A 23,823-nucleotide genomic window follows, 5' to 3' on the forward strand; every position below is an offset into this window, starting at 1 on the left:
GACCCTTAGAGTAATTGCTGAGTAAGGATAGGCTCCAGCACCCCTAATGGCACTAAGATGGATAAGCAATTAAGAGGATGGCTCGATAGATGACCGGTGTGCATAACTTTTTCAGTGTTTTTTCCCCTCTCACGCTGCACTGCTGCTCTCTGTCACTGAAGCATTGCTGCTCAGTCACACAACAAACAGGGCACAGAGAGAGCTGTTCCTCAGCTGAGTTACAAAGCAGTAGGTCACTACCCAGAGATTTAGTTCTTCTTTTTTGCTAGATCTTTTTGGGAAAAACAAAACTCAATTCAATGGGTTGGAAAAACAGTTAAAAAGTAGTTAAATGTCTTGATAAACCGCCAAGACTAGCTAAAGTGTAATGACTATAGCTGTGCCATATCGTATCGTATGTGATAATACCTGTGAATATTTTTATGTGACGTGTGTCATATTGTGATATCACTGCTATAGTAACACCATGTGTTTGTGTTTCCTAGCCTCGGCATGTCTGACAGCAAGAGCCAAGAGAGAAGAGCAAATGGGTGGAAATGACTGATGTGTTACATGGAAGAAAAGCAGGACTTATACAGCACACTAGCAAGAAAATACAAGTAAACTTTTAATATGACCATATTGCTCGGTTCTTGATGAGTTACAAAGTTATGTTACTTTGCTTATTATAAAAGAAACATGTTAAGCTGTTATTTTATACGTCTCCTTAAAATTTCCAGGGAAAACACCACCTGTACTTCCATTTGACTCGTGCTGTGTTACAATGCTGCTGCTGGCACCCTGTTTCAGTAAACTCGCAATTCAATTTCGGTAGTGTGTCATCACTGACAGCAGCTCGTTGAAAAATGCCCCTCATTACTGAAACTTGTTCAGTATTTTTTTCTATATCGTCATAAATATTAGTATCGCAAATTTCCTTGAACTATAATGACAACATTTGGATATGGTATTAATTATTATTTTTTAAAACACTTTATTCAACAGAAACATTTTCAATAATAAAAACTGACTGCTGATAATCCAGATTTATGTGTAATTTTTTAAAGTCTCATTCCCATAGCCAATAATTCACGTGATGTATCTGATCTTCTCAGAGGCTTTCAGCTCACCCGTTATAAATACAGCAGTATGCTGCTCATCTATACTATGTTGATTTTCTGACAAGGTTAACAGTTACTTCAAATAAAAATAACAGTATAATAATTCCCTCGGCTACATTTTGAAAACTGATCAATATGTACCTGCCTGCCTGATTTCTCAAAACCCCCAAACACTCAGCAAAATGAAAAGATTCAGCACACATTCCTCATTTAGGGAGCGTTTCCCAATCAAATCAACACATTCCAGAAATGCCGGCAGCAACGTGAGCACTGCAGTTACTCATCTGCAGAGCATCTTGACAGAACCACAATGTCTGTCTCTCCATGCCATCCTTCCACTCGATTATTACATCATCTGACTAAGAGAGCCAGACTCTGGGATGATGAAACAGAGTGATGGGATTGAGGGCTCAGGCCTTACGAGGGGAGCTGTGGATAATCCCTTACAAAGCAAAAGAAGAGGGAAAACCCTCGGCTGGCAGGTTGCCGTGTTACACAACGTGATGCAGTAACGTGACTGTCTTCAGAGGGATAAGAGACGAGCACGCCGCCGGTCATAGGTCAGGCAAACGGGCCCAGCTGAGATATGAGGAGCCAGAAAGAAAGTGAGAAAAATAACAAAAAACTGAAAAGAAGATGATGAATCATACAAAGAAAGACAGACTGTGACAGCGCAGATGTGAGACCTTCATTAAAATTTTATGATAAAGTAGTCAGGGACCAGAAGGATGATGGCTTTTCTTTGCTGCTCTTTATTTCCAACGTAGACTGGAAGTCAAATCTTAATACATAACCATTAAGCAACAAAAACTTTTCTAAAAGCCTCTCAATCATGTGTTCTAGTGATATTAAGAATTTTGCTAGATTAACCACTTTTATAAACAAAAGAAACGCTTTGAAGAGAAGATTAAGATGCCTCTGAAAGCCCATAGGAAAATTCATTCTCTCCATTTAAGCCATCCGAAATATTAGGAGCAGTATGCAGCCAATACAGCCAACTCCAGCTATAAACCAGTGCAATGAAAGGAGAATTAATGTTTCAGTGATGGAAGAAACCAGAGCACCTAGAGGAGTGCGCAGAAGAGCCCTGCCCTGGTATGAACCCAGGACACTGCACCTCACGGAGGTGGAGCATAAGTGAAAGGAATTATGTCTGTGCTTGTTTGTCCGTCTGCAGTATTACAATTTTTTTAAAATAAGGTGGAGCACAAGAAAAAAGCCATTAAAAATATGGAGCTGGAAATTAGCATTATAGGTCCACCTTAAATTTTGGTGTGGATCTGGATTGCGGTCTTTAAAATTGCAAGATAAGTCTAGAAGCTTGGCGAAGGTCTTTGTGAGTCCTTCCAGTTAATTAAGCAACAGTAATGTGCTTTATTTGTTAAAAGTGGTTTATAAGCAGGTTGCAAATGCTCAAAGGAGCCAGTGTGCACTTTTTTCAGTGGTTAAAGAAATAGGTCAAACACAAAAAATCCAACAGATGAATGTGCAAGCCACACAAACCATGCTTTCTGTCACATTTACTTCAACTATGTACCCTGCACACATATGGTTTGTCATAAAGAGGCTTTCAGAGAAAAGGAAAAAGAAAGATGAAATAAAACCAGACAGGAGACAGGATGCAAAGAGAGAGGAAGCAGAAGGAGAGCAGAGTGCACACCAACCTGCTGCTGTCGAGGCAGCAGTGTTTGTGCTGATGGAGGGAAACCATCTTTGGCCTCAGCGTTCCAATGATCAATGTTAAGGTAGAATAAACCCTGGGAATGAAAATCATCCTAAATCTGAAGTCTGCATAACACCTTTATGATCTATAACCTCAGACCGGTTAACACTGTGCAGTCCCATTAACACCACCCTGTTATAAATATATGTTATGTTTTTGCAGTGGGGGTGATGGACTTGTTTAATGGTTGTGTCTTTGTTTTATCATTCAGATACTTCGGGGTTTCATCTCTGCATAGATCCTTCTGTATGCTTGCCTTTTCTTTTATGTTGTTACATAAATTGCATCAACCTGCAGTTAAAAATCTCACATATTAACATAAGTGCTGATGTTAATTAAATAACTGTACATTACCCCTTTTAAATAAAATAAACATAAAACACTATGCATAAGTCATCCTAAGAAATACCCACAAACGTCAGTGACATAGCAGCTTATCCGCCTCCTGATCCATCATAGTTCACAGGTCAATGCCGGTAAAGCAAGACATGTGAGTTGGGTTAAGACCCAAGAAGTGATCATTGTGTGCAAGTTTTATTAAAATCTGACCAAGTAGTAGTGATAAAAATGCTCATAAAATAACAAATATAACCTTAACCCTGACCACAACTTGTAGACCCACGAGGTGATTGTTATTTTGCTTTCCAAAACTACAGGAGCGTGGATTATTGTGAAATATGGACTGACAAATGGACACTTCGCCTCACTTGGTCACAGTATAAATTCACTGAATCTTTGGCCAGATGAGTTACAAACACTAATATGTCGAACATGCATGCCTCATTTTACATGTCCAAATGCCAGGTGACAATTTGGGCAGTCTCAGTATAACTCATGGACCTCAGCTGAGGGTGAAACTTCTCTCCACACCATGCTTGAATTGAGTGACTGGATCCAAAAGGCTATTTGGATGAAGTGGTTTGTAAAGTAGACGACTCGCAGTTTTTTCTTAATTCCACAATTCAATTCAATTTTATTTAAACAGCGAAAAATCACAACAGCAGTTGCCTCAAGGTGCTTTATATTGTAAGGTTGACCCGACAATAACGCAACAGAGAAATCCCCATATAACCTCTGGCGCTTTGGCGACAGTGGGAAGGAAAAACTCCCTTTTGACAGGAAGTAACCTCCAGCAGAACAGGCTGCGGGAGCCGTCTGCTTCAACAGCTTGGGGTGAGGGGAGGAAGACAGAACAAACAGACAGATGTCGGTCCAACCCCGGCTACGAAAAAAGCTGGACTGGGTATCCGTGACAACAGACTGATTTGTAATGCCATGCGTTGGCAGCAGTTCAGCAGTAAAAGCTAGCACATTATATGGAGGAGGCTAAAAGCAAAGAGTGACCAATTTGGAAGTACTTCACAGTTACTGCTACAGCTTTTCTTTTATGTTTGCAAAATTTAATTTTAACCTAACAGCAAAATGCGGTCAAGAAAGTCAAAAGACTGAAAGCTTTGATATGACGACACTTTTATTTCTCTACTGCGCACTTGTTTACGTTCATTCTTGTTATGCTCAGACACAGAGGTGTTACAGCAAGCAGAAGCTAGGATGTTTGTTCACTGCAACTTAATTTCACTTCACATTATGTGCTACTGTAATCTAGACTGATACAGGATGGACCACATACAGCCAACTTTGATCTGAAGTAGGCCGGACCAGTGAAACTACATGATAAATGTGTAAAATTACAGAAAATGTTGTGACAGTTCATTGCACACACTGACCTGTAATTAAAACATTCATTTTTTAAAATTTATTGTGGACTCGCTAATAGCTGAAAAACAGGAACTTTCCTGTGATTTGATTGGTGTTAGTTAATTATGTTGGCGTAGTATGAAGGAAAATCCAGTGGGCTTGATTCGAGGCTTCGCCACGGCCGACTTCGGCACCCAGGCCTTATGTTTGACACCCCTGCAGTAGGCTGGGACGAGACAAGTGCAAATAAATTACATGAAAATTTTTGGTAGCACTTTAAAATAATGTCACACTATTAAGCATTAGCAAGGTATTAGCAAGTGCTTAATTAATAATTTATATAGCATTATTTCTCCTTAGTAGGTCATTTATACATAAATTAGATAAATACAGATATATTATAGTGATAGTGATTATGATTATGAATTCAACTAGCAGTGATAAGCTGTACATCGTGTATCGGTAACAGATGGATAAACATATGTGTATATTTACAAATGACGCGGATTAAGGAGGAGTAATGTGTATAAATGTTGAATTGAGCACTTGCTAATACCTTACTAATACTTAATAGTGGATGAATTTGTTATAATTTACTTTAAAAGTCACACAATCAATGTTTAAGTCAATCCTGATGTTTCCTTACACATCAAACAATGCCTCTCAGCTTATTCATTTAACCCTGGCTTCGGATCGGTACCTTGCACCAGCAGATACCCAAAGCCAACATAAATCTATCCTATCAAAAAGAGTTGCATGGGTGCATTCCTAGAAAATGAGGCAGAAAGTTCAGTTTTGTCCAATATCACAATAAACAATCCTTCAAAAGTCCCAGTATCCACATCTGGATAAGATCCAGATTCTGGGTTTGTCTAAGCCCCACCTCTGGCAAAATTTTCCGCAAACCTCTGTAACTCTTAGAGTAACACTGCTAATGAACAGGCAGACCAACCAAACCAGTCTCTCTCACACACACAGAGGCCTCGTCCTCCTCATCAGCTTCAGCTGTACACCATGTAGTCTGAGATGTCTCTGAGACATAAATATAATACCCTGATCCTTGACAGTGTGCCGGACTTACATAGAGAGCCTCAATATGCTGCTTGTTACACAACAGGTAGAAGCAGCCAAGCAGTCTGATCTGGTTGGATCTGGTTTGAGACACAATCTGAACTGCACTGTGAGTCATGTTTCAGTGGCGCCAGCATCAGCTGTTGCAGTGAGCAGGTAGCTAATTATCCATCTTTCCTTCCTGCTCATCCTTCATCATGTCACTCACTCGTGTGTTGATAACTGCAGATTACTCTGTAACAATACCCTAATGTGCTGTAATACTGCTGCAGCCAAAGAGTTGCATCAACATCACGCATAATGAGCACAGAGAGCGCTCTCAGGTGTTACAGCATCAAGTACAGAGTCTGCATATGTAGTTCGACTCCCTGCTACACTGATTACACTAGTCTGGACCTGCTGGGGCAGCAACACACACTCACAGCAGGGCCGTGAAAGAGATTTATGGCAGCTGTACATTAGAGAAAAAGCTCAGAGCTTGCAAAATGCTCATAATAAATGTAATTTTGAAATTAATGTTTAAAAAAAACATCATGAGATTCAGAAAGACACGGAGCTCAGTCAGCAGGCACAAGCTTGTGAGCCTTCAGTCTACTCAGATAAATCAGAGGCATAAATCAGGACTGGAGTTGCCAAGTTTCATTTAATGTTTGCCTGTTGATGGTATGATTTAATCATGGTGTACAACAGTGCAGCTGCACACGACAGGATTAGTAAAAGCTGGGTGAGGAGGCAAGCGGTGTAGCGGTACGCTAGACAGGCTGGCGGACGGACAGCGCTGAGGCCAAGACGAGGAGGAGGAGGAGGGAGCGCGATGAAATGTTATGGTATGATAGCGTTGTCATAGTAACCTGCTGACACAGCAAGGTCTGGTTACAACTTCCCGGCGGGACGTAAGCGCTAACGTCAGACTCCCTGCCTCCATGAAATCTGTGAGGAGGCTTCCTGCGTGTTTCACCTCAGCACGTGTTCTGATCCTCATGTTCGTCAGCGTTTCACTCGCTCCTCACTGACCTGGCCATCACACTGCACTGCAGCTCAACAATCACAAGTACTAAAACCACAGATGTGTCAAAGCTTTAATATCACAGTTCCAAATATCGCGCCGCTTTCCAGAGACAGACTTAAAAAAGCTGAAGCATGAGAGGCCAGGTTACCCCTATCACTTCATTTCATTCTCCATTGCAATAGTTCTCTATGCACTAAAGAAGCTTGTTCACATAACAGCGTACGGTTTAAAACAGGCCCAAGTGGTTCATTTATATTTGTTTATCAAAATAAAATATCTGCACATTTCAAATTTGTACAAGAAATCAGGACAGAAGACATAATAACATTAGTATGGAATCAAATGAATGGTGTAACCCATTAAAGGTCTATGGTCGTTTGTGCCATTGCATGAAATACCCGATTTCTTTTGTAACAGATTTAGAGCAGCATCAAATAAATCATTTTGCAAACTCTATTACTGCACTGACTTTATTATCATTATCTGAACTGAAGGTTTACTGTTTTGCATTTGCAGTGTGGGTAATTTTTGAGCAAGCTTTGACTGCTTGCAGGTAAAAAGCTGGGTGGAGCGCTAACACGTTTACTGAAATGAAATCTCAAAACCAATTTCCAACTGTTGGGGAGTTAGCCTTCATAATTCATTCTAAATAAACAATGACCAGTGCACAGAAGAAGTAGTTAGTCAGTCATCAAGGGACAAAAATATGTAAAAGAACCAGCGATGTGGTCATTTATCCCCTGAGAGGAAGCAGTTATTATATAAAAGACTTCTTCACGGGGAAGTTAAAGGGTTTTAAAAGTGTTAACACAAAACACTTCTGATTTTGTGCATTTGTTTGTGTTGAAGTCTGCAAGTGTGCCTTTATGCTGATTAAATTATGACCACACCTCTCTAACACACTTTTCCAGAAACTACAGAGCCTCAGAATCAGAAAAAGCCATTAAAATCCACTTTAGCATTAAAATTGATGCATTTCCAATAACCCAAAATAATACTTTTTAAAAGAAAAAACAGGATTTGAGTAAAGATTACCGTTGTGCTAGTATTTTAATGAAATCATGCATTAGAGTAGAACAGCTTGGAAGCAGAGATTCCCAGGTTAACTATACTTAGTCTATGGTTGTGCAAAGCTACAAAGTTTCTGGGGCAGATGAGATAAACAGGCAGTGTAACCTGGGCTTTATGAAATATTGGGAAGTCCACTAGAATTTTAAGTAAAGTTGACAGGCTGCGTGACTGGGATTTACAGCATTAGCGGTCTACTGGCTTCAAATCTTTTAAAATATTAAAGTGAGGAAGGACAGCACCTGGATCCCAGAGTGGATCATTAAATACCAACATATCCACTCTCTAACTCTGGAAATCTTAGTACAGGAAAGTGGAGTTCCCCTCTGTGAAATAACAGAACTTTCAGTCAAAGATTTAATTAAACCGTTTTAAAATTGCTGACAAGAAAACCTGTTACGTTTTAGAAAATGACCGACAGACACACACACACAGTTTTAGCACACCAACTGGTTTGTGGTTTTTGCTGTTAATCCCCGACGGTCAGTCTGTTTTTAGTGCACTACCTCTGCATTAAAACAAAAAGAGAGTAAACTGCAGCCTGGTATTAACGCAAACCCCCAGTGATGATCTTTTAATTCCACTGCAACACAACAGCAGGAAACCAGACCTGAGCCGAGAGAACAGCCTGACACCAAAGTGGTAAAATAATAGCATCAGCCACATGAATTTCTTCCTGACCTATATATGAGCCATTCCCTTAACACATCGACAGCAGCTTTTCAGCTACAGCAGACAAACGGGCAGGAACAAAACTTTTTAGACGCTTTTGTTATTGAAGTGTGATTTAAATCAGAGCATTGAAGCCGATTCCTGCTCGAGGAGCTCCAGCTGCAGGCCTTTACTCGGGCTTATAAGGAATTGTAAAGAACCAAGAAAAAAGCCCTACAAAGGCTTAAAAGAAGTCAGTAATGCACATTTCCTGTCATCGCTTCATAAGAAGTGTAGAGGCGAGGATGAGATGAATCTCAAAAGCTGCAGTAAAGTAACTGACTTTCAAATGCACCTGCCTCTGAGTTTACTTTAAATCTAACCTTTACATCCACACAAGGTGAACCGTGTCCACGCGAGTGACTGCTCGTTTTTTTATTTTTCACATTTCCTGCACTTTTATTTCCAGATTGTTCCTCGATTTGTCTTGTTACGTTCACCTTGAGAGGTCTACCTCCTCAAATTTTTTTTTTTTTCTTGTATCTCTGTGTGTTCAGCCCCATAACGGCGATTCAAACTGTAATCCTGAAACAAAACTATCTGCTCTCCAAAAACTAAGCACCAGGATTTACCTCCGACTTCAGTAAATACATATTTAGAAGTTAATGTCTTGTTTAAAACTCTACATGCTGTCTCAATCGTTTATTTTATAGTGAGCGGAGCCCTTTCAGGGCTGGCAAAGTCACACCTCGTATCAACATCAACAGTACCAGTGAAGCTGCATTGTCTCCATTTACACATATTTCTAAAAAAGTCTTTAAAAGTAGCAGTCACCTTCAAAATAAAATACACCAAACTGACAAAGTCTAAGTGTAGTTTATCAACGATTGGGGTTATCAAGAGCTCCATGATGTATATTTATTTATGTTTCAATCCCAGCTTCTCATTGGCCTCACACGCGCCGGTCAGGAACAAACTTAGGGCCAAATGTGGCCCCGTGTTGTACAACACCTGGTCTGATCTAAGCTGCAAACACAACTCAAGTAGGATAAACAGATTTATACAGCAGTGAATACCATTTATTACCCAACACCATGAGTGTCTATGGTATATAACAGCATAGTGTTGAACTGCTAACCCTGCCTGTTTTGCCTGTTTGCTTAAGCACCTTGCTCCTCTCTTACTTAAAAAGAGAAAGAAAGAAAGCCCTCAGAGGTAAATAACACCAAATCCTTCCTCCCACGTTGTCTCTGCTGCTGACCAGATCAATATTTGAGAACACAAACCCAGAAACATAACCCACCCTCGTGTCACGTGCGGCTCAAATCTGGAGAGTGAAACGCTGCTGAAGCGGCTTGCAAGAACATCTGATGCTCCTCAAAGGAAAAACAAAAGCAAAACAGTTTTGTTAGAAATCCGAGTGTTTTCAAGCTGTGACAGCATGAGGGTTTCATGCCTTCACTTTACAGGTTGCTTTTTCCTGGAGCTTGACGATTTTTCAAAGAAAGAATCAATTGGCTGACAGAAAAGTAACTCACAGCAGTTTCAAGATGAACTGCTGGCTCGTTAATTCTTTGATTTACAGGCCAAGCAGAAAGCGCAACATTCTTCTCTTCTCTATGTTGTAAACACTTTCAGGTATAATCAAAGAGCGCAATAATCATCCTTTTTTTTTTTTTATTTAGACGTACAGACTCAGTGTAAAGTAAAGTTAATACCTCAAAGCACTAAATGGATCACAGTATCTAAACATGTAGCTTATTCTGTTCAATGGGTAACCACCACAACTCGTGGTGGCCTAGTTTAATATTTCTGAATCACTTCCACCTTAACAACAACTTCACCACTTACTGTGACAAATGCAGATCATGCCGATGGGAAGAACCAGGCTAAATAAGGCACGGTAGCTAATTTCAACAGTTATTGTAAAATGTTGTTTACGTTGTTTCTCATCATTTGTCCTGACTGGCACCTCACTGTGAGGAAGCAGTGTTTACGCACCACATATAAAGCTGACGACAAACAGTGAGGGGCTCAGGTGACTCTGTTGTGCAGTGGAGGTGAGGGCGTCTGGTTGGCACCGTTTGTGCTCTCTTAGAGGGAAGCTGCACTACAGATCAATACAAAGTTGTTCTGAGTGATCACATTTATCCTGTGATAAAACATATTTATACTTGTGGGATTGATCTGACCGGGGCTGATCTGGTTACACTTCACTAAGACACTTTATGGTTGCTTTATTATGTAATTCGCAGCCCAAATATCACATCGTCCAAAGCTAAAAACTGGAAATGTCACATTCATATTGTATGTAGCGTCACTGTAATGACTGATACCATTTTTTATTTTATTTACCTGTTTATTGAGACAGAGTAAACAGTTAAATGCAGTCTTACATACAGTCCTGATGTATCAACTTATTTCTATTTTTTGTTTGACTATTTTTTTCCCTTGTTTTACTTTTAGATCTTTCTTTTATTGCCTATATATCTTGAGTGAATACTTTTGAAGAGGCCCTTACAGCATTAAGACTGTACAAACCTGCCATGATAGTTTTTTATGCTTGATCTCTGAGTAATAAGAAAACTTAGAAGGAAGCTTCAACACGTGTCATGGTGATAACCCTGTAAACCCTGAACGAAAAAATAATTGCCAGAAAATTAGAATAAAAAAAAAAATAGTGTTTATTGAACTTTTAAAACATTTTCTAGTTTTAATTTGTATCATATTTGCTATACCCCCTGTTTTTCTGTTTATTTGTTTGTTAGCAGGATAACCTGAAAAGTTACGGAAGGATTTGGATGAAATTTTACCAGAGGTGAATTACATCTGCTTTCGATCCAGATATGCTTTCGACTGTTTTTTTCCCCACTGCCAGACACTGTAAAGCTGGACTCCTCATATCACAGCTTTAAATTACACAACAACAAGACATAACAAAAAACAGAGATATTTCCCAAAGGTTTTAAGATAATATCACAAACGAATCCTGATCCCGAGACAATTCAGTGTACGCAGGTGTATGCAGACTCAGACACAGAAATCTGTCTCCTGTGGTGTGGATGCACCAAAGTCTAGCCAAAAATAAGTGATTTAATCTGCTGTCAACTTAAATCCAATTAGACCGTCACACTGGCAGTTCATGATCGTAAATAACACTGATTTTACTTGTCCCCCTAAAAAAATAAAAAAATGTTTTAAAAAAATTGCGAGGCGACAGGTCTGAGGTCATATTCATGGAGCGCTAACGTAATTCGTTACCAAACATGGCAGCAGCGTTACACCCGGCGAGGACCACATTGCGTCTCTGAGCTGGCACATTAAAATTTCGAGTGGCTGCAGCGTGGCCCTCTGCCTCGCATGGCAACCAAACAGAGCGCCTCTTATTGGGGTTACAAAGCAATATTGTCCTGAATTATTCTAATGGCCGTCTGTTATTGCCTTTGGGCGTGATCTCATATGTAGGCTAACACAAAGAAGGGCCAATACGGACCAGAATGTGTGTTTACAGCAGACAGTTAAGCATCTTGATAAATGTTCAAAAACAAGGACCTCCCCTGTCTTTACCTCGTCTCAGTTCAGATGCATCACCTTATCACTCATCAGTCAGCTTGAAAATGCTCATGAACAAGCTACACACCAGAGGTTTTAGAGTATGAATGGTGTTATCCTCTTAAATGAAAGCCTTGTGTGTTCTGGGATGGATTTTAAGCTTTATTAAATTCTAAGGTGAAAGGTCTACCGGCTACTTATCAGGCCTTTCACTTTTCCTTCACCTTTGGCCCAGGAGTCCAGGCTGAAGGTGCTGACCTCGAGCTGCGAGAGCCCCAGTACAATCATTACACACCAGCTTCCTCTTTGAAGTCCATCTTTAAAAGCATGTACTTGAACAAGAAGTACTGTTATTGTGAGCAGTGATAATAGCAGTCTTATAAACACCCAGCTGTTCTAAAGCTCTCTAAATAACAAATTACTTTTGCGAAAGCCCATCTTTGTCCCAGAAAGACCTTTCTTTTTTTTTCCTTTTACAAGTCAGGGCCACACTCAAAGAAAACGATGCATTGTGCTGCTGCGAGTTGGCCCAGTTTCCAATGGGCATGCCAGTCGGACTTAAGATTTACTAGAAACTCCAGTTTAAAACTCCCTCCCAGTGGCCTTTTATTACCATTAAGAGCCCTGAGAAACTAAGTGACGCCCTGAATCGGGAAAATAATTTGTCATGTGTCACAGATTGATTTCAGTTCAAATTGTGTCTGCAGAGTTAGATCTTCAGCCCAGATAAACGCAGCTGTGGTCTATTTGGATAGCTGAATTCACAGTATGGCTTCCGATTCAGCAAAGATATCATCTGTCTCCACTCATCTCATGTCACTAATATAATAACCTAAGTAGGCTAAGCACCGTAAGAGCCTATCCGAGTACAGTCAACCCTTTGTGCTCACTCTCCATGGTCAATATCAGACGCAGAGTAGATCCCAACTCATGCAAGAGAGAGGCAGAGAGCCAAACCTTCAAACAAAGCCTCAAACTGACTGCATGTGATATTTAAAAAAGCCTGGACTGCATTTAAAACAAAAGAAAAATACTGCTTTTAACCATTACTGTGTAGCAACAGCAACCTTTCATTGTTCCTGTGTTTACATGTTGAGAAATTAACAGATTAAAGGAACTGTTAACAGGTAAATTAATCTGTGCATGTGCTGACCACTGTTACAAAGCTTGAAAAACACTGCAGTCTCTTCCCATTCCTTCTGCTGTGCGTTCATTGGGAACTGCGAGGTGAACTGGTTGCAACTTATGAGAGAAATCCAGTGATATAATAAAACTGATGACTGGGAGGATTCGCAGTGTCCAAGATTTCAGCATACTGACGCAGACATGCTATCAATCTGCAAATCAAACACTGAAGCAAAACCAGTAGAAGTCAAGATTTTGCAGGAGCAAAAACATTCTGATTCTGTCTCCCAGTAACACAGCATCTTACTTACATAATATCAGGTGATGGTAATGTAAACCTACACACAACATTCACCATTAGGACTGAAAACAAGACAATTTGTTTTTAAACAGCCCATGTCCTCATTCCTGTAACTGAAGGAGCTGTCAGCTGCCATTAACCCAGCCGACCACATCACTGTGTTTCTGCAGCCAACCTCCTGCTCACTGAGGATCCTCTGCCCTGCTCTGCATTGCTCTGTCACATCCAGCCATTGCTCGCTGCTGTGAACAAATGCTTTCTTTAAGCCACCACAAAGGAATGCCAACGGTTACTGGTCAACTGGGTCCTGCCGGACAAACCCGATTCAGTTAGAGGAGAATGTGGGTAACGTTTTTTTGTTTTTGTTTTGTTAGATTTTTGTACATATACCTACTCAAAAAGAGAAAATAATAACAATAATGTATCTATATTTTAAAATACAGACATATTTATATTTTAATAAGAATATTATGGATCGTATGAGACCTCTGATTTACTTTGAAATTCACTTTTCTCCCTGACTTAAATTTCCCCTTCCCAGCACCAAATGCTGCTGGCACGGTGGAGTAGTGGTTAGCACTGTTGTCTCACAGCAACAAGGTTCTTGGTTTGAACCTTCCGTTCGCCTGGGGCCTTTCTGGAGTTTGCATGTTCTCCATGTCGCTGTGTGGGTTCTCCTTGTCCAGGTACTCAGCATTCTCCCACAGTCCAAAGACATTACAGGCGTAAAAGGTTGACTGCCTCTCTGTGTTGGCCCTGCGACCCATCCAGGGTTTACCCTGCCTTGACCTGTGACAGCCGGGAAAGGCTGCTAGTCTCTGTGACCCTGAATTGTACAAGTGGTTAAGAAAATGGATGCGTCAAAGCCTCTCCATTTTAGCTCAAAAGAACACAGAGCTCAGGCTGTACCCAAGACTCGGGTACAGAGGCTCTCTTTTTTTTGCCCCCACCACCAAATAACAGGAATGCACATAAGAGCTTCCCTCCACCCCCCTACTCCTTTCATAACTCAGCTCTCATTTGGCGGTTTAATTAGGCTTTACCTTGTTTGAGGCTGCTGGAGCGAGAACTTCTGGGGAAGCATGTGAAAACAGGGGGGGTCACTTAACCCATTTGGCTGCAGAACTCTCTGGACCAAGTCTGCGGCTCAGTAGAGTCACAGAGCAGGTAATTAAATATAAAAATAGTTTTAGTTTTATGAGCTTAACTGGTCTTTCTCCTCCCCAATCTAACACTTTTGGGATGAAGCAAAAGGCCAATCATCACCCAACAACTGCTGGACCACACTAATGCTCTTCACTCAATAAAATCCCTGCAGCCAGATGCAGATCCAGCTGTGCTTTCCCATAAGACTGGATATTGTCTTTTAATTTAAAATTTAAAACCAATTTAAAAAGAAAAATAATAATTAAACACCTTCAACATGTGAGAAGCATTTTTAAGCCAGGGCTCACAAACTGAATGTTTTGTATTGCCTTAAACTAACCAGCGGGCTAGCTTAAAAGACACTGTTATTATTCTTCACCGCCTCAATGTTTCACCATCCTTGGAGTTTGTAGTTTTAAGCCTTTTTTTAAATATAAGCTGCAGCCAATGAGTTATAAAGAACTATAAAGAAACCTCTAAAAAGAGGTTTCTTTATAGCTATTATCTGAAATCAAAGCTGTAGTTATAGTCAGCTAACCCAAAGTGAATGTAGTTAACAGGGACTACGTACCCTACTGATGGCCTGTTATGATAGAAGAAATTACTAGAAGATAAGCTTGATGTCAAAAAGGAGAGACCTTTCCGATGCCACAATGGTTCTGACCAGATACAAGCTGGGAAAATTGACCTAAACTGAACTTTTTTAAGTTTTCTTTGGTGAAATATCAGAAAACAGATCTGACATCCAGGCTATGAAAGCTTGTGTCTGTTCCTCTGTTGAAACTATGATCTATCCCACGATATTGATCAAATCTGAACAAACATGAGATTTAGATGAATTTGGATTTAGACTATAAAACTGCTTTTCTTGCAGTTTTTGACAGCTCTTTTTACTTTTAGCTTAAATGTGTTTTTATGTGGTTCTCTGCCACACTTACAAAGTTGTGAGGGTTTCAAAAATATAGGGAAATGGTTGATTCACCACATGTGAAGGAACATAATTCATAAAGTTCTCATAATATGAAGCTAAAATTGCATAAATTTAACAAATAAAGTTACTCTAAATTTAAAATACATCAGCTCATTGTGAGGGAGTCAGGTGGGAGGACTGATTGCTTTTCACAAGAAAGACGTGGCAAAGATCAACAACTTAAAATGATAATAAATAAAATAAAAACAAAAGCTTCACAGCTATAGGTTTTAAAGAGGCTGTAAGAGTCCTTCATCAGTGTGGAGAAGCAGCTGCAGCCACAGTGAACTCACAGCTGTTACACTGGATTGTAATGACTGGAGGAAAAGAAGCATATAAAACACACATAACCTAACAAACCAACATGTAACTAGCCATTCTTCAGGCTATTTAATCCTTTAGTCGATCACTTTTCTTGATCGTGTATGAATGTAAACTTCTGTTAACTTTGAGGCATTTGCTTGGACAAAAGACACAACACGGATATTACTTACTAGCTCTTTCAACCATTTTATAGATAAACAAAGAGCAATAAGCAAAATTGACACTAATTATATGTCTGTGTCGTAGCATCTGCTCTTAAAGTCAACTACCTTGTGCTTCGTAGGTTTTCAGTGCAGTGCTGAGATCAACTATACTGTAACATTTTTAGTCGTTGAGTTTAATAAACCGGATGTGTTTACAAACCTCATAGCTTTCTCTGTGTCATATAAATTGGATTTTCATTTGTTTTTGGAGGTTTCTTCACACAGTAAGTAATGTATTAAACCATTAGAAAACACACAATACACAATGTATAATTTTTCTTTTTTTACTTTACAAAGGGTTGCAAAGCATTTAGACATTTCAGTTTTTCCCAGCATTAATCAGGTGAGGTTAGTTATTGCCTGTTTTATTGTATTTCATTTCTATTGTGACTCCATCATTTTCTTCTCTAGAAAAAAATCCAGGGACTCATCGAAATAAAAACATAAGCAATGAGTTGTTTTTCTCTGGCTTCCAGTTTGTTCCCAATGGAGATTCAAGTGCTTCTACTAAACACTGTATAAGAGAGAGACATGGAACTCAAAGAATCACTAATAGAAGTTTTTGGGAGGACTCCATAATGGCTCCAGATGGCGGTTGTCCCACCACTGCCTCTAAAAAGAGCCAATCATCAGCCAAACTAGTAAAACATGTGGGCTAGTTGTGTTATTGCACTGCTGGTGAACACCATTTACAATAAACATGTAGGTAAATGTACTTACAGTCTTTCTAATGGTAATATCTGTTCAGATCTCCTGTGGGAGGAGCCAAAGTCACTGAACTTTAACACAGCCATGAACGAAGCCGTCATGGTGCGTAGCTTTGCATGTGTAGTACAAATAAAATGTTGACAACCAAAGCTTTTAACCTGATTTCAATTTTAACTTTGGCTTCCAATTATTATTAAAACCAGATGATTAAGATAAAACAAACTACTGCTTTCTAATAATAGTATTATTTTTGCCTTTCAGTACCTTAATTCCCTTTAATTTTACACTTCTCTAAAACTCCAGATTCATTCAGTTCACATTTTTTTATTAATTTATTTTAAATTAACATAATTTCAAATGGACTTTCTTAATTTAAAACTTGATTAAAACTTTGGACGCGGCCAGTACGGCTGCTGAGTGGTGAGCACAGGCAGTATAAAACATGGATCTTAAAGGTGAAGCCAGCGCGGAAGTGCCTTAAACTTAAACCTGCGTTCTTCCTAATAGCCAGTAGGGGCCAACAGCTGGACTTCTAGTTGTATAGAAGTTAATAGGAGAACAACCTTCCAACCTGCCCTCTCTAAACTCTGTCCTGATGAGTTTATGGACTCAGTTACTCATCTAAGGTCACACTGAATAAACATCAAGCCCAATTTGGAAATTTTAGTCATTCTAAGAGTCTCTAGAGGATAATCGTGGGTGCATTCATAGGGAAAAGGTGGGTGTTTTTACAGTGAAATGATGCTCAACTTGAGGCTTCATAGTGGGACTTCACAAACCAGTGGAAGTCTGGTTAGTAACCATGGTGGCTACTTCCATCTTTCATAGTGTCTGTAGTTTTGTCAGATCTGCCAGAGCAAAATGCAAACACAACATGCAAAAGTGTCACAGCGCTGTCTTGCTGTGAGCCAGTGATGCCCAATTCACCACTGTGCTGCTACTGGCCTCCATGCTGGTGGTGGATGCATGTACAAATCCCAGCAGAACTGCTCCATATTTAAGGTGGGCAGGAAAACTAACCAAACATTCCCCCAAACTCTTACCTAGATACAGCGAGGCATTCTCCTTCTTCACATTGTCGTCCAGGTAGGTGGGCCCCAGCGTGTAGATGGGCGTGGACCCCATGCCTACCAGGATCTGAGCGATGACGAACAGCGCCACGTACAGGTTGTGCTCGTTGCCCTCCTGGTCTCTGGGACAGGAAGTGATGTCAACGCGATCCCTGCTGCTGGCATTGCTATTCATGCACAGGCCCTCGTTGGCCGAAGATGAGTTGACCTCCTGGATCTGGTAGGGCGGGGAGATGAAATGAGGTAAGGAGAATAGGGCAGCACCCACAGCGATGAAAATGCCCCCCACTGCCAGCCAGCGAGGCCTCTGGCCCCGCCCACCAAAGTAGCTGATGAAGACGACCACCAGGAGGCTCCCGATGTCGAAACAGCTGACGAGCAGGCCAGACTCTGAGCTCCTCAAGCTGTACCTTTTCTCTATGGTGGTGATGACGCTGCTGAGGTAGCCAGACACCATGAGCGACTGGATGAACGTCAGGTAGCACATGCAGAACAGGAAGCAGCGAGAGTCCTGCAAGATGACGCCAAGGTGCTTCCGACTGGGCAGACGAATCTGAGCTAGCCTGGCTGCGAAAAACCCCGGGGGCTTCCTCCTAGCCATGTGTTTACTCCTTCGGATCTCCGTGTTCTCCATGTACGAGGCCGGCCTATTCAGCGCCGACTTCCCTGGCTTTGGCGGGTAGTTTGCTCTCGTTGGGGACTCGGCCTGGAACGACTCAGTGTTGGGCGGGTTCTGGATGAACTCTGTGCTCTCCTCGGCCGTTATGGACATCCGCACTGAGCTCGCCAGTAAGGTTTTCTCCTGAGGTGCAGCTTCGCTTAAAACAGGCAAACTTTTAGATTTGAAGTTCGTACCTGGATCCTCCACCTCGCTGGAAAACCCGTCCTCCTTCTGAAGGGACTCGGACAGCTCTGCTTCCTCGTGGTCAGCCATCATTTTCAGTCAATTTTCTTTAGAGGTTCAAAAAAAGAAGCCGGCCCAGTCAAAGAACACATTTACAGTTCAGGGGCTGCTGGCCATCACATCTATTATTAATAGGAACACCTACTCCCACAAAGAGACCAAAAAAAGCAACAATGACAAGCACGCTCACAGCCTCTACTGTATCTCTGCTGCAGGACAGCAGACAGCTCTGGGTTTGTTTATCTTGTCATGCACACTTGCCTTCTGCCACCATCCACCATAATCCGGAGGTGGAGACCGCTCAGGCCTCCTCTGCTCGGCCAGCGGAGCTCCGGGGCCAGGGCTCCCTGCAGATGCTTGCTTCAGCAGGACGCTGGTGCTCCTGGGTCGGGAGCAGGGATGACATTAATTCACAGAGCATCCCTGACAGCCCTGCCGATGCAGATCACACAGCCGCAATAATGTCAGTTCTTTCATCAGGTTGCATGATCGTCGTCCCCTGCTCCTCCTAACTCCTGCCCAAGTCAAGGGCAACCCCGACTCCAATGTTATCAGCGCACCAGCTGTCCTCCCAGCGGGCGAGGGGGGCTGGCATTTAGGGATTATCTTTCGGTGCAAATTCCTGGGGAGGAACATGAACGAATAAAAATCAGGGAAACGGGGAGAAGTCGTCGAGGAGAACCAAAGACAGCGAGCAGAGACAGAGCTGCAGCTCACTGCAGTGCTGCTCGGCTGCTGTCTGTCGCTGTTTTGAAAACAACCAGGTTCAATCCAGGAAACACTTCAAAATAAAAGCTACTATTTTAGTGACAAAACTCCCAAGACACACAACATCATAACTGTGAACAGTAATGGCCATTTCGGGCTTTCTAGACTATTTAAGATAATATAGCTTGTAGTAACTTTCCTGACCAATGCATGTTTTCACAATTATCTCCACACGGCTTCAAATATTGCAAAAATAAATAAAACAAAAAACCGGAATCCCATTAACTGTATATTACATCTAAAAAACGTTTTCTGTGTATATTCACGTGCCTCTATATATAATCACTCTTGAACATGTGACTGAATCTGCGATATTTAATATTAAATTCGGTCTGCTTAACACAAACACAATAAATTCCTAACAGCAAAATTAGCAAATTAGAAGAAAGGCCGTCGGAATTATCACAATTTTACTGTTTGTTTGTTTTGTTTTTTGTTTGTTGTTCTTTTTAATGTAGGGTTTACAATATAATGTGTGGAAGATTAAAATGTTTTATTTTGAAAAGAACCATGGCTCGCGGCCATACAGCTAGCGGCTAACAACCCGTAACAATAACGATTGTCTTTCATTAACCTGACATACGGTAAAGATGAGACATCATTCAGACCTTCGTGTCCAACTTCCACTAAATAATACTCAAGGGCTGGTAGTGAAGAGTCATTCAAGCAACGCCCTTGTTAAAATATTCCACATCCAAAATATCATGTAGCAAATTAGTGGAGAAAATACCGGAAAAGTGTTTTCAAAATAAAATAAAAGCGTCAGAAAAAAAGGGGGCGATCGCCCATTAAAGCAAGGGAACTTTGGAGATTCATTTTGAGGAATTGCAGGTATTTAAAATACCAGTTTGGCCAGTAGCCGATGCATCCGAGTTTGTTTATTTGTTTGTTATTTATTCATACTGTAGTGTCAAATCAAAAGATAAGCTAAACTGTTTCAAATCTTTCTTTGTCAAAGATAGCAGATGTAAAGAGCAAAGAACACCCCTCTGTGTGAGAGTAAAAAAGCCAAGCAAAGGTTAGACGAAATTTCGAGTTATTAGGTCAGAGGCTGAAACAAATTTCCACAGGTATCAGTCAGTGAGGCCAATACTTGAGTATGTGACCAATATATAAATATTAAATTAAGCCTTTTTATCTTACATTTTTATCTAGATCCTAAAATAGGCAAAGAGTTTAGATAAAGGTTAAATATAAATTAAAATCTAAAAAAGTGAGAACAATGAGATTGTGAAAAAAATACTATAATACAAAAACACATACTGCATGTTAAATATACAATATACACTTAATGATAAGTATTTATTTATTTGTTTAGTTAAAACGTCATGCAGCATAATAAGCATAATGAGGTTTCAAACTTCTCCAAGGGCTAAATGAAGACCTGCAATGCTTTGCCTTAAGTATGTAGATACCAGTGTTGGTCAAGTTACTTGAAAAAAGTAATCAGTAACTAATTACTGATTACTTCCCCCAAAAGTAATCCCGTGACTTTACTGATTACCTATTTTCAAAAGTAATTTGTTACTTAGTTACTTAGTTACTTATTTAAAAAATGATTTACAACCTGAATAGGTAAAGAGCTTTCTATTTTTTCTGCATCATCCATCATATAAAATGTAATCAAATGAAAAAGTCTCTTTTTGAAACTAGTTTTATTAGTTTTAGTCTTTTAACTTTGCGCATGAAGCAAACATTAAATTATATGCAACATTCTCTGACTAGAAGAAATTTGTTTAACATTTAAACCTATTTTCTGCATATTCCAGCATATAAAATAATTTTTTTGTGTGTTTACACTCACTCTTTCAAACAGATGCAAGCAGGGGCGATTCTAGGATCAGAGCTTTGGGGGGGCTGAGCACCCAGAGAGCTGCCCAGCCAGCCAAGATACACTTTACAAATCAAATCAAATCACTTTTATTGTCACATCACATGTGCAGGTACATTGGTACAGTACATGTGAGTGAAATTCTTGTGTGCGAGCTTCACAAGCAACAGAGTTGTGCAAAATACAATAATGTAAACAAGCAAAATACAAGAATGGCTACATCTGAAACTAATAAATATATGTACAATATATAATAGTATATGCATTTCTGGATGTGTATACTAAATATTTTTCTACGTGTGTGTGTGTGTATACACATATTTTACAAATTAAATAGAGTAAACAATAAATAAAATATGTAAAAATATACTCGTCACAATGAGACTTCTTGCCTGTCTCTGTCAGTCCCTGCATCCTCCCTGTCCTCGTCGTCTGTTGTCTTTGTCTCCGTTATCAGTCATCAAAATTTTACCATCTCTGTGCAATTCTGCAAATTTCTTTATTAAATCATAAGATTCTTAAATTCATCAAGTCTCTCTGTGCCTGGGTCCTCATCACAAAACATGACATCACTGTTTTGTACATTTTAACACAATTTAATCCCCACATTTGTGAAAGAAAAGCAAAACACTTTTGTCTGTAACAAAACCATCAAATCAGATAAAGGTTATTTAAATGCTGCAAAAGAAGAATGGATTGGAATTTAAAAAAAAAAAACACATCCTAACCTTAATTACTGGGTGAGAATAATGAGTGACGCTCATAGTGAGTAAAAAGTAAACTGAGTGCATTTTTTGGACAGCGATTCACTTTTAATGTGCATGTATAATATAATACAGATGCATAAAAAACACTCCCAAAAAAGAATAAATTATTACAAATAAATTATTACAAAATATTAAGAAATATATATATATAAAAATGGAGGTAACTTTGCCTGTGGTAGAATGTATACCATGCATGAAAAAATCTTTACTGCAGATACTAATTTGACCAATTTAATAATACTAATTTTGCGTTAGATTCATAAGATTTATGAGTTTCATGCTTTCATAGTGGTCCTTAGGAGAGCTTGACATTTTTTATCAGGTGGTACACACTGTAAAAAGTTTGAGAAAAGCTGATAAGTGTATGTGTGCTTTTGGAAAACATTTAAAGCTGCAGTGCAGAATCTTTGAAACAAGCTTAAAACATTTTTAGAATATAAACAGAGCATCTGCTTCTCTTTACAGCTCCTCATGTACGTACTGCGGCAGTCATACAGACAACTGGACGGTCCAAAAGTTGGCCTACCTATTACTGGCTGAGGTTTTAGTAGAGTTGTGGCTGAACCACATAAAAATATATAATTAATTTTAATCTCCCCAATCAATTATAACATGATGTTGGAATGTTGTTAAAGAGGGTCAAAACTGTTTCAACCCAGTTTGTTTAGCAGAGTCTGTACAGCAGCTTTAATATGGAGAGAACACAACTTCCAGATTGTGTGAGTAAAATCAGGTTTTTTTTCTCTTTGTCAGTTTAACAGTTTCTGTTGTGCCTGTCACTGTTCCCTGTCTGTTTTCTTACCTGGTTCTTCCCGACCTTGTACTTTCTCCTCACATTCTCCTCTTTCCTCTCTTCCTCTTCGGACTGACAATCATACACAAATAGATTGTATTCAATTAGATGAAAAATTACATTAATATGAAAAAAAATACTATTAAGATCACTAACAAAAAGTCCTCTCAGTGTACTTTCAACCAAAAGGCAAATAACCAAACCACATGTACATCTAATAAAAGATAAATATTGAAACACTGATCCAACATTATTGATCATTTGATTTTATACTTTTACCTGAATGTGGCTCCTTTTTTTGAAAAAACTTCCTTATATCCATTATGAATCTGGCTGCCTCTCTGTACACACACACACAACAGAAGTTATAAGATTAATGGGCATCCAGTCAGTTAGCTAGTTAGTATCCATTTCAAACAGGACAGTGGTAACAACAATAGGCTACGGAGAACTTTAAGTTTTTGATTTTAAATAGGCTGTATACATTTCAATGGGAGCAACAGCACGGTGAAATGTTGATGATTTTACTACAGAGTAGGACGGATTGTAGGGTAGCAAACATTGTTGGAAAACACGTTTTCAACAATGCAGGTTACCTGGTGTAATGTTTTTCAGCTAAAAAGAAACATGGTCTGACTCCTACCTAACTATATAAAGAGTAACTGAAGGTTAAATGCAGCTAACATGTCCTGTTTTAAGCCAGGCACTCACACCTCCGCTCCGCTGCGTCTCAGCCACCATCGCTCTGGCAGCAAGAGCGCTAGAGCCAGAGCAGGAGAGAGGCGAGCTGGAACAAACCACTTTGGGAGGGGGGGTTATCTATACTTCTGTTGTTAAAATGTTACGTCTCAACCAAGTACTGTATGCTTTTTATATTTTTAGTAGTGTGTCACACAAACAGCAAATATTGTCAAAAAAGTAAGAAATCTTTGGGGGTGCTGTGATTCATCCCTAAAAATGGGCTAAAATCGCCCCTGGATGCAAGTAAAACACAGCAGAAAATAAATAAAACCTGTTGCTCTGTTTTCACCTGTATAGCAG

The 23,823-nt window shown here is 39.9% G+C and overlaps 1 protein-coding gene across 7 annotated transcripts in view; it reads right to left on the reverse strand.

Annotated features, from left to right (window-relative positions):
- LOC309694493 (solute carrier organic anion transporter family member 5A1-like) overlaps nt 1-20,109 on the reverse strand; it is a 51,275-nt gene extending 31,166 nt beyond the window's left edge. For 4 of the 7 annotated variants that reach the window (XR_014272888.1, XR_014272889.1, XR_014272890.1 and 1 more), the window contains exon 1: nt 17,693-19,747. Coding sequence is in view for 3 of the 7 variants with exons in the window: in XM_082514622.1 (XP_082370748.1) it covers nt 17,693-18,656 (964 nt within the window). In the remaining 4 variants the exon portion in view is untranslated. Of the gene's footprint in view, nt 1-17,692; nt 19,748-19,974 lie in introns of those variants that run through there. The other 3 variants (XM_082514622.1, XM_082514621.1, XM_082514623.1) reach the window with 3 other exon arrangements.
- Between the last annotated feature and the right edge of the window lie 3,714 nt (nt 20,110-23,823).

Source organism: Aulonocara stuartgranti (assembly GCF_965226115.1).
Source record: "Aulonocara stuartgranti genome assembly, chromosome: 18".
Taxonomy (NCBI): domain Eukaryota; kingdom Metazoa; phylum Chordata; class Actinopteri; order Cichliformes; family Cichlidae; genus Aulonocara; species Aulonocara stuartgranti.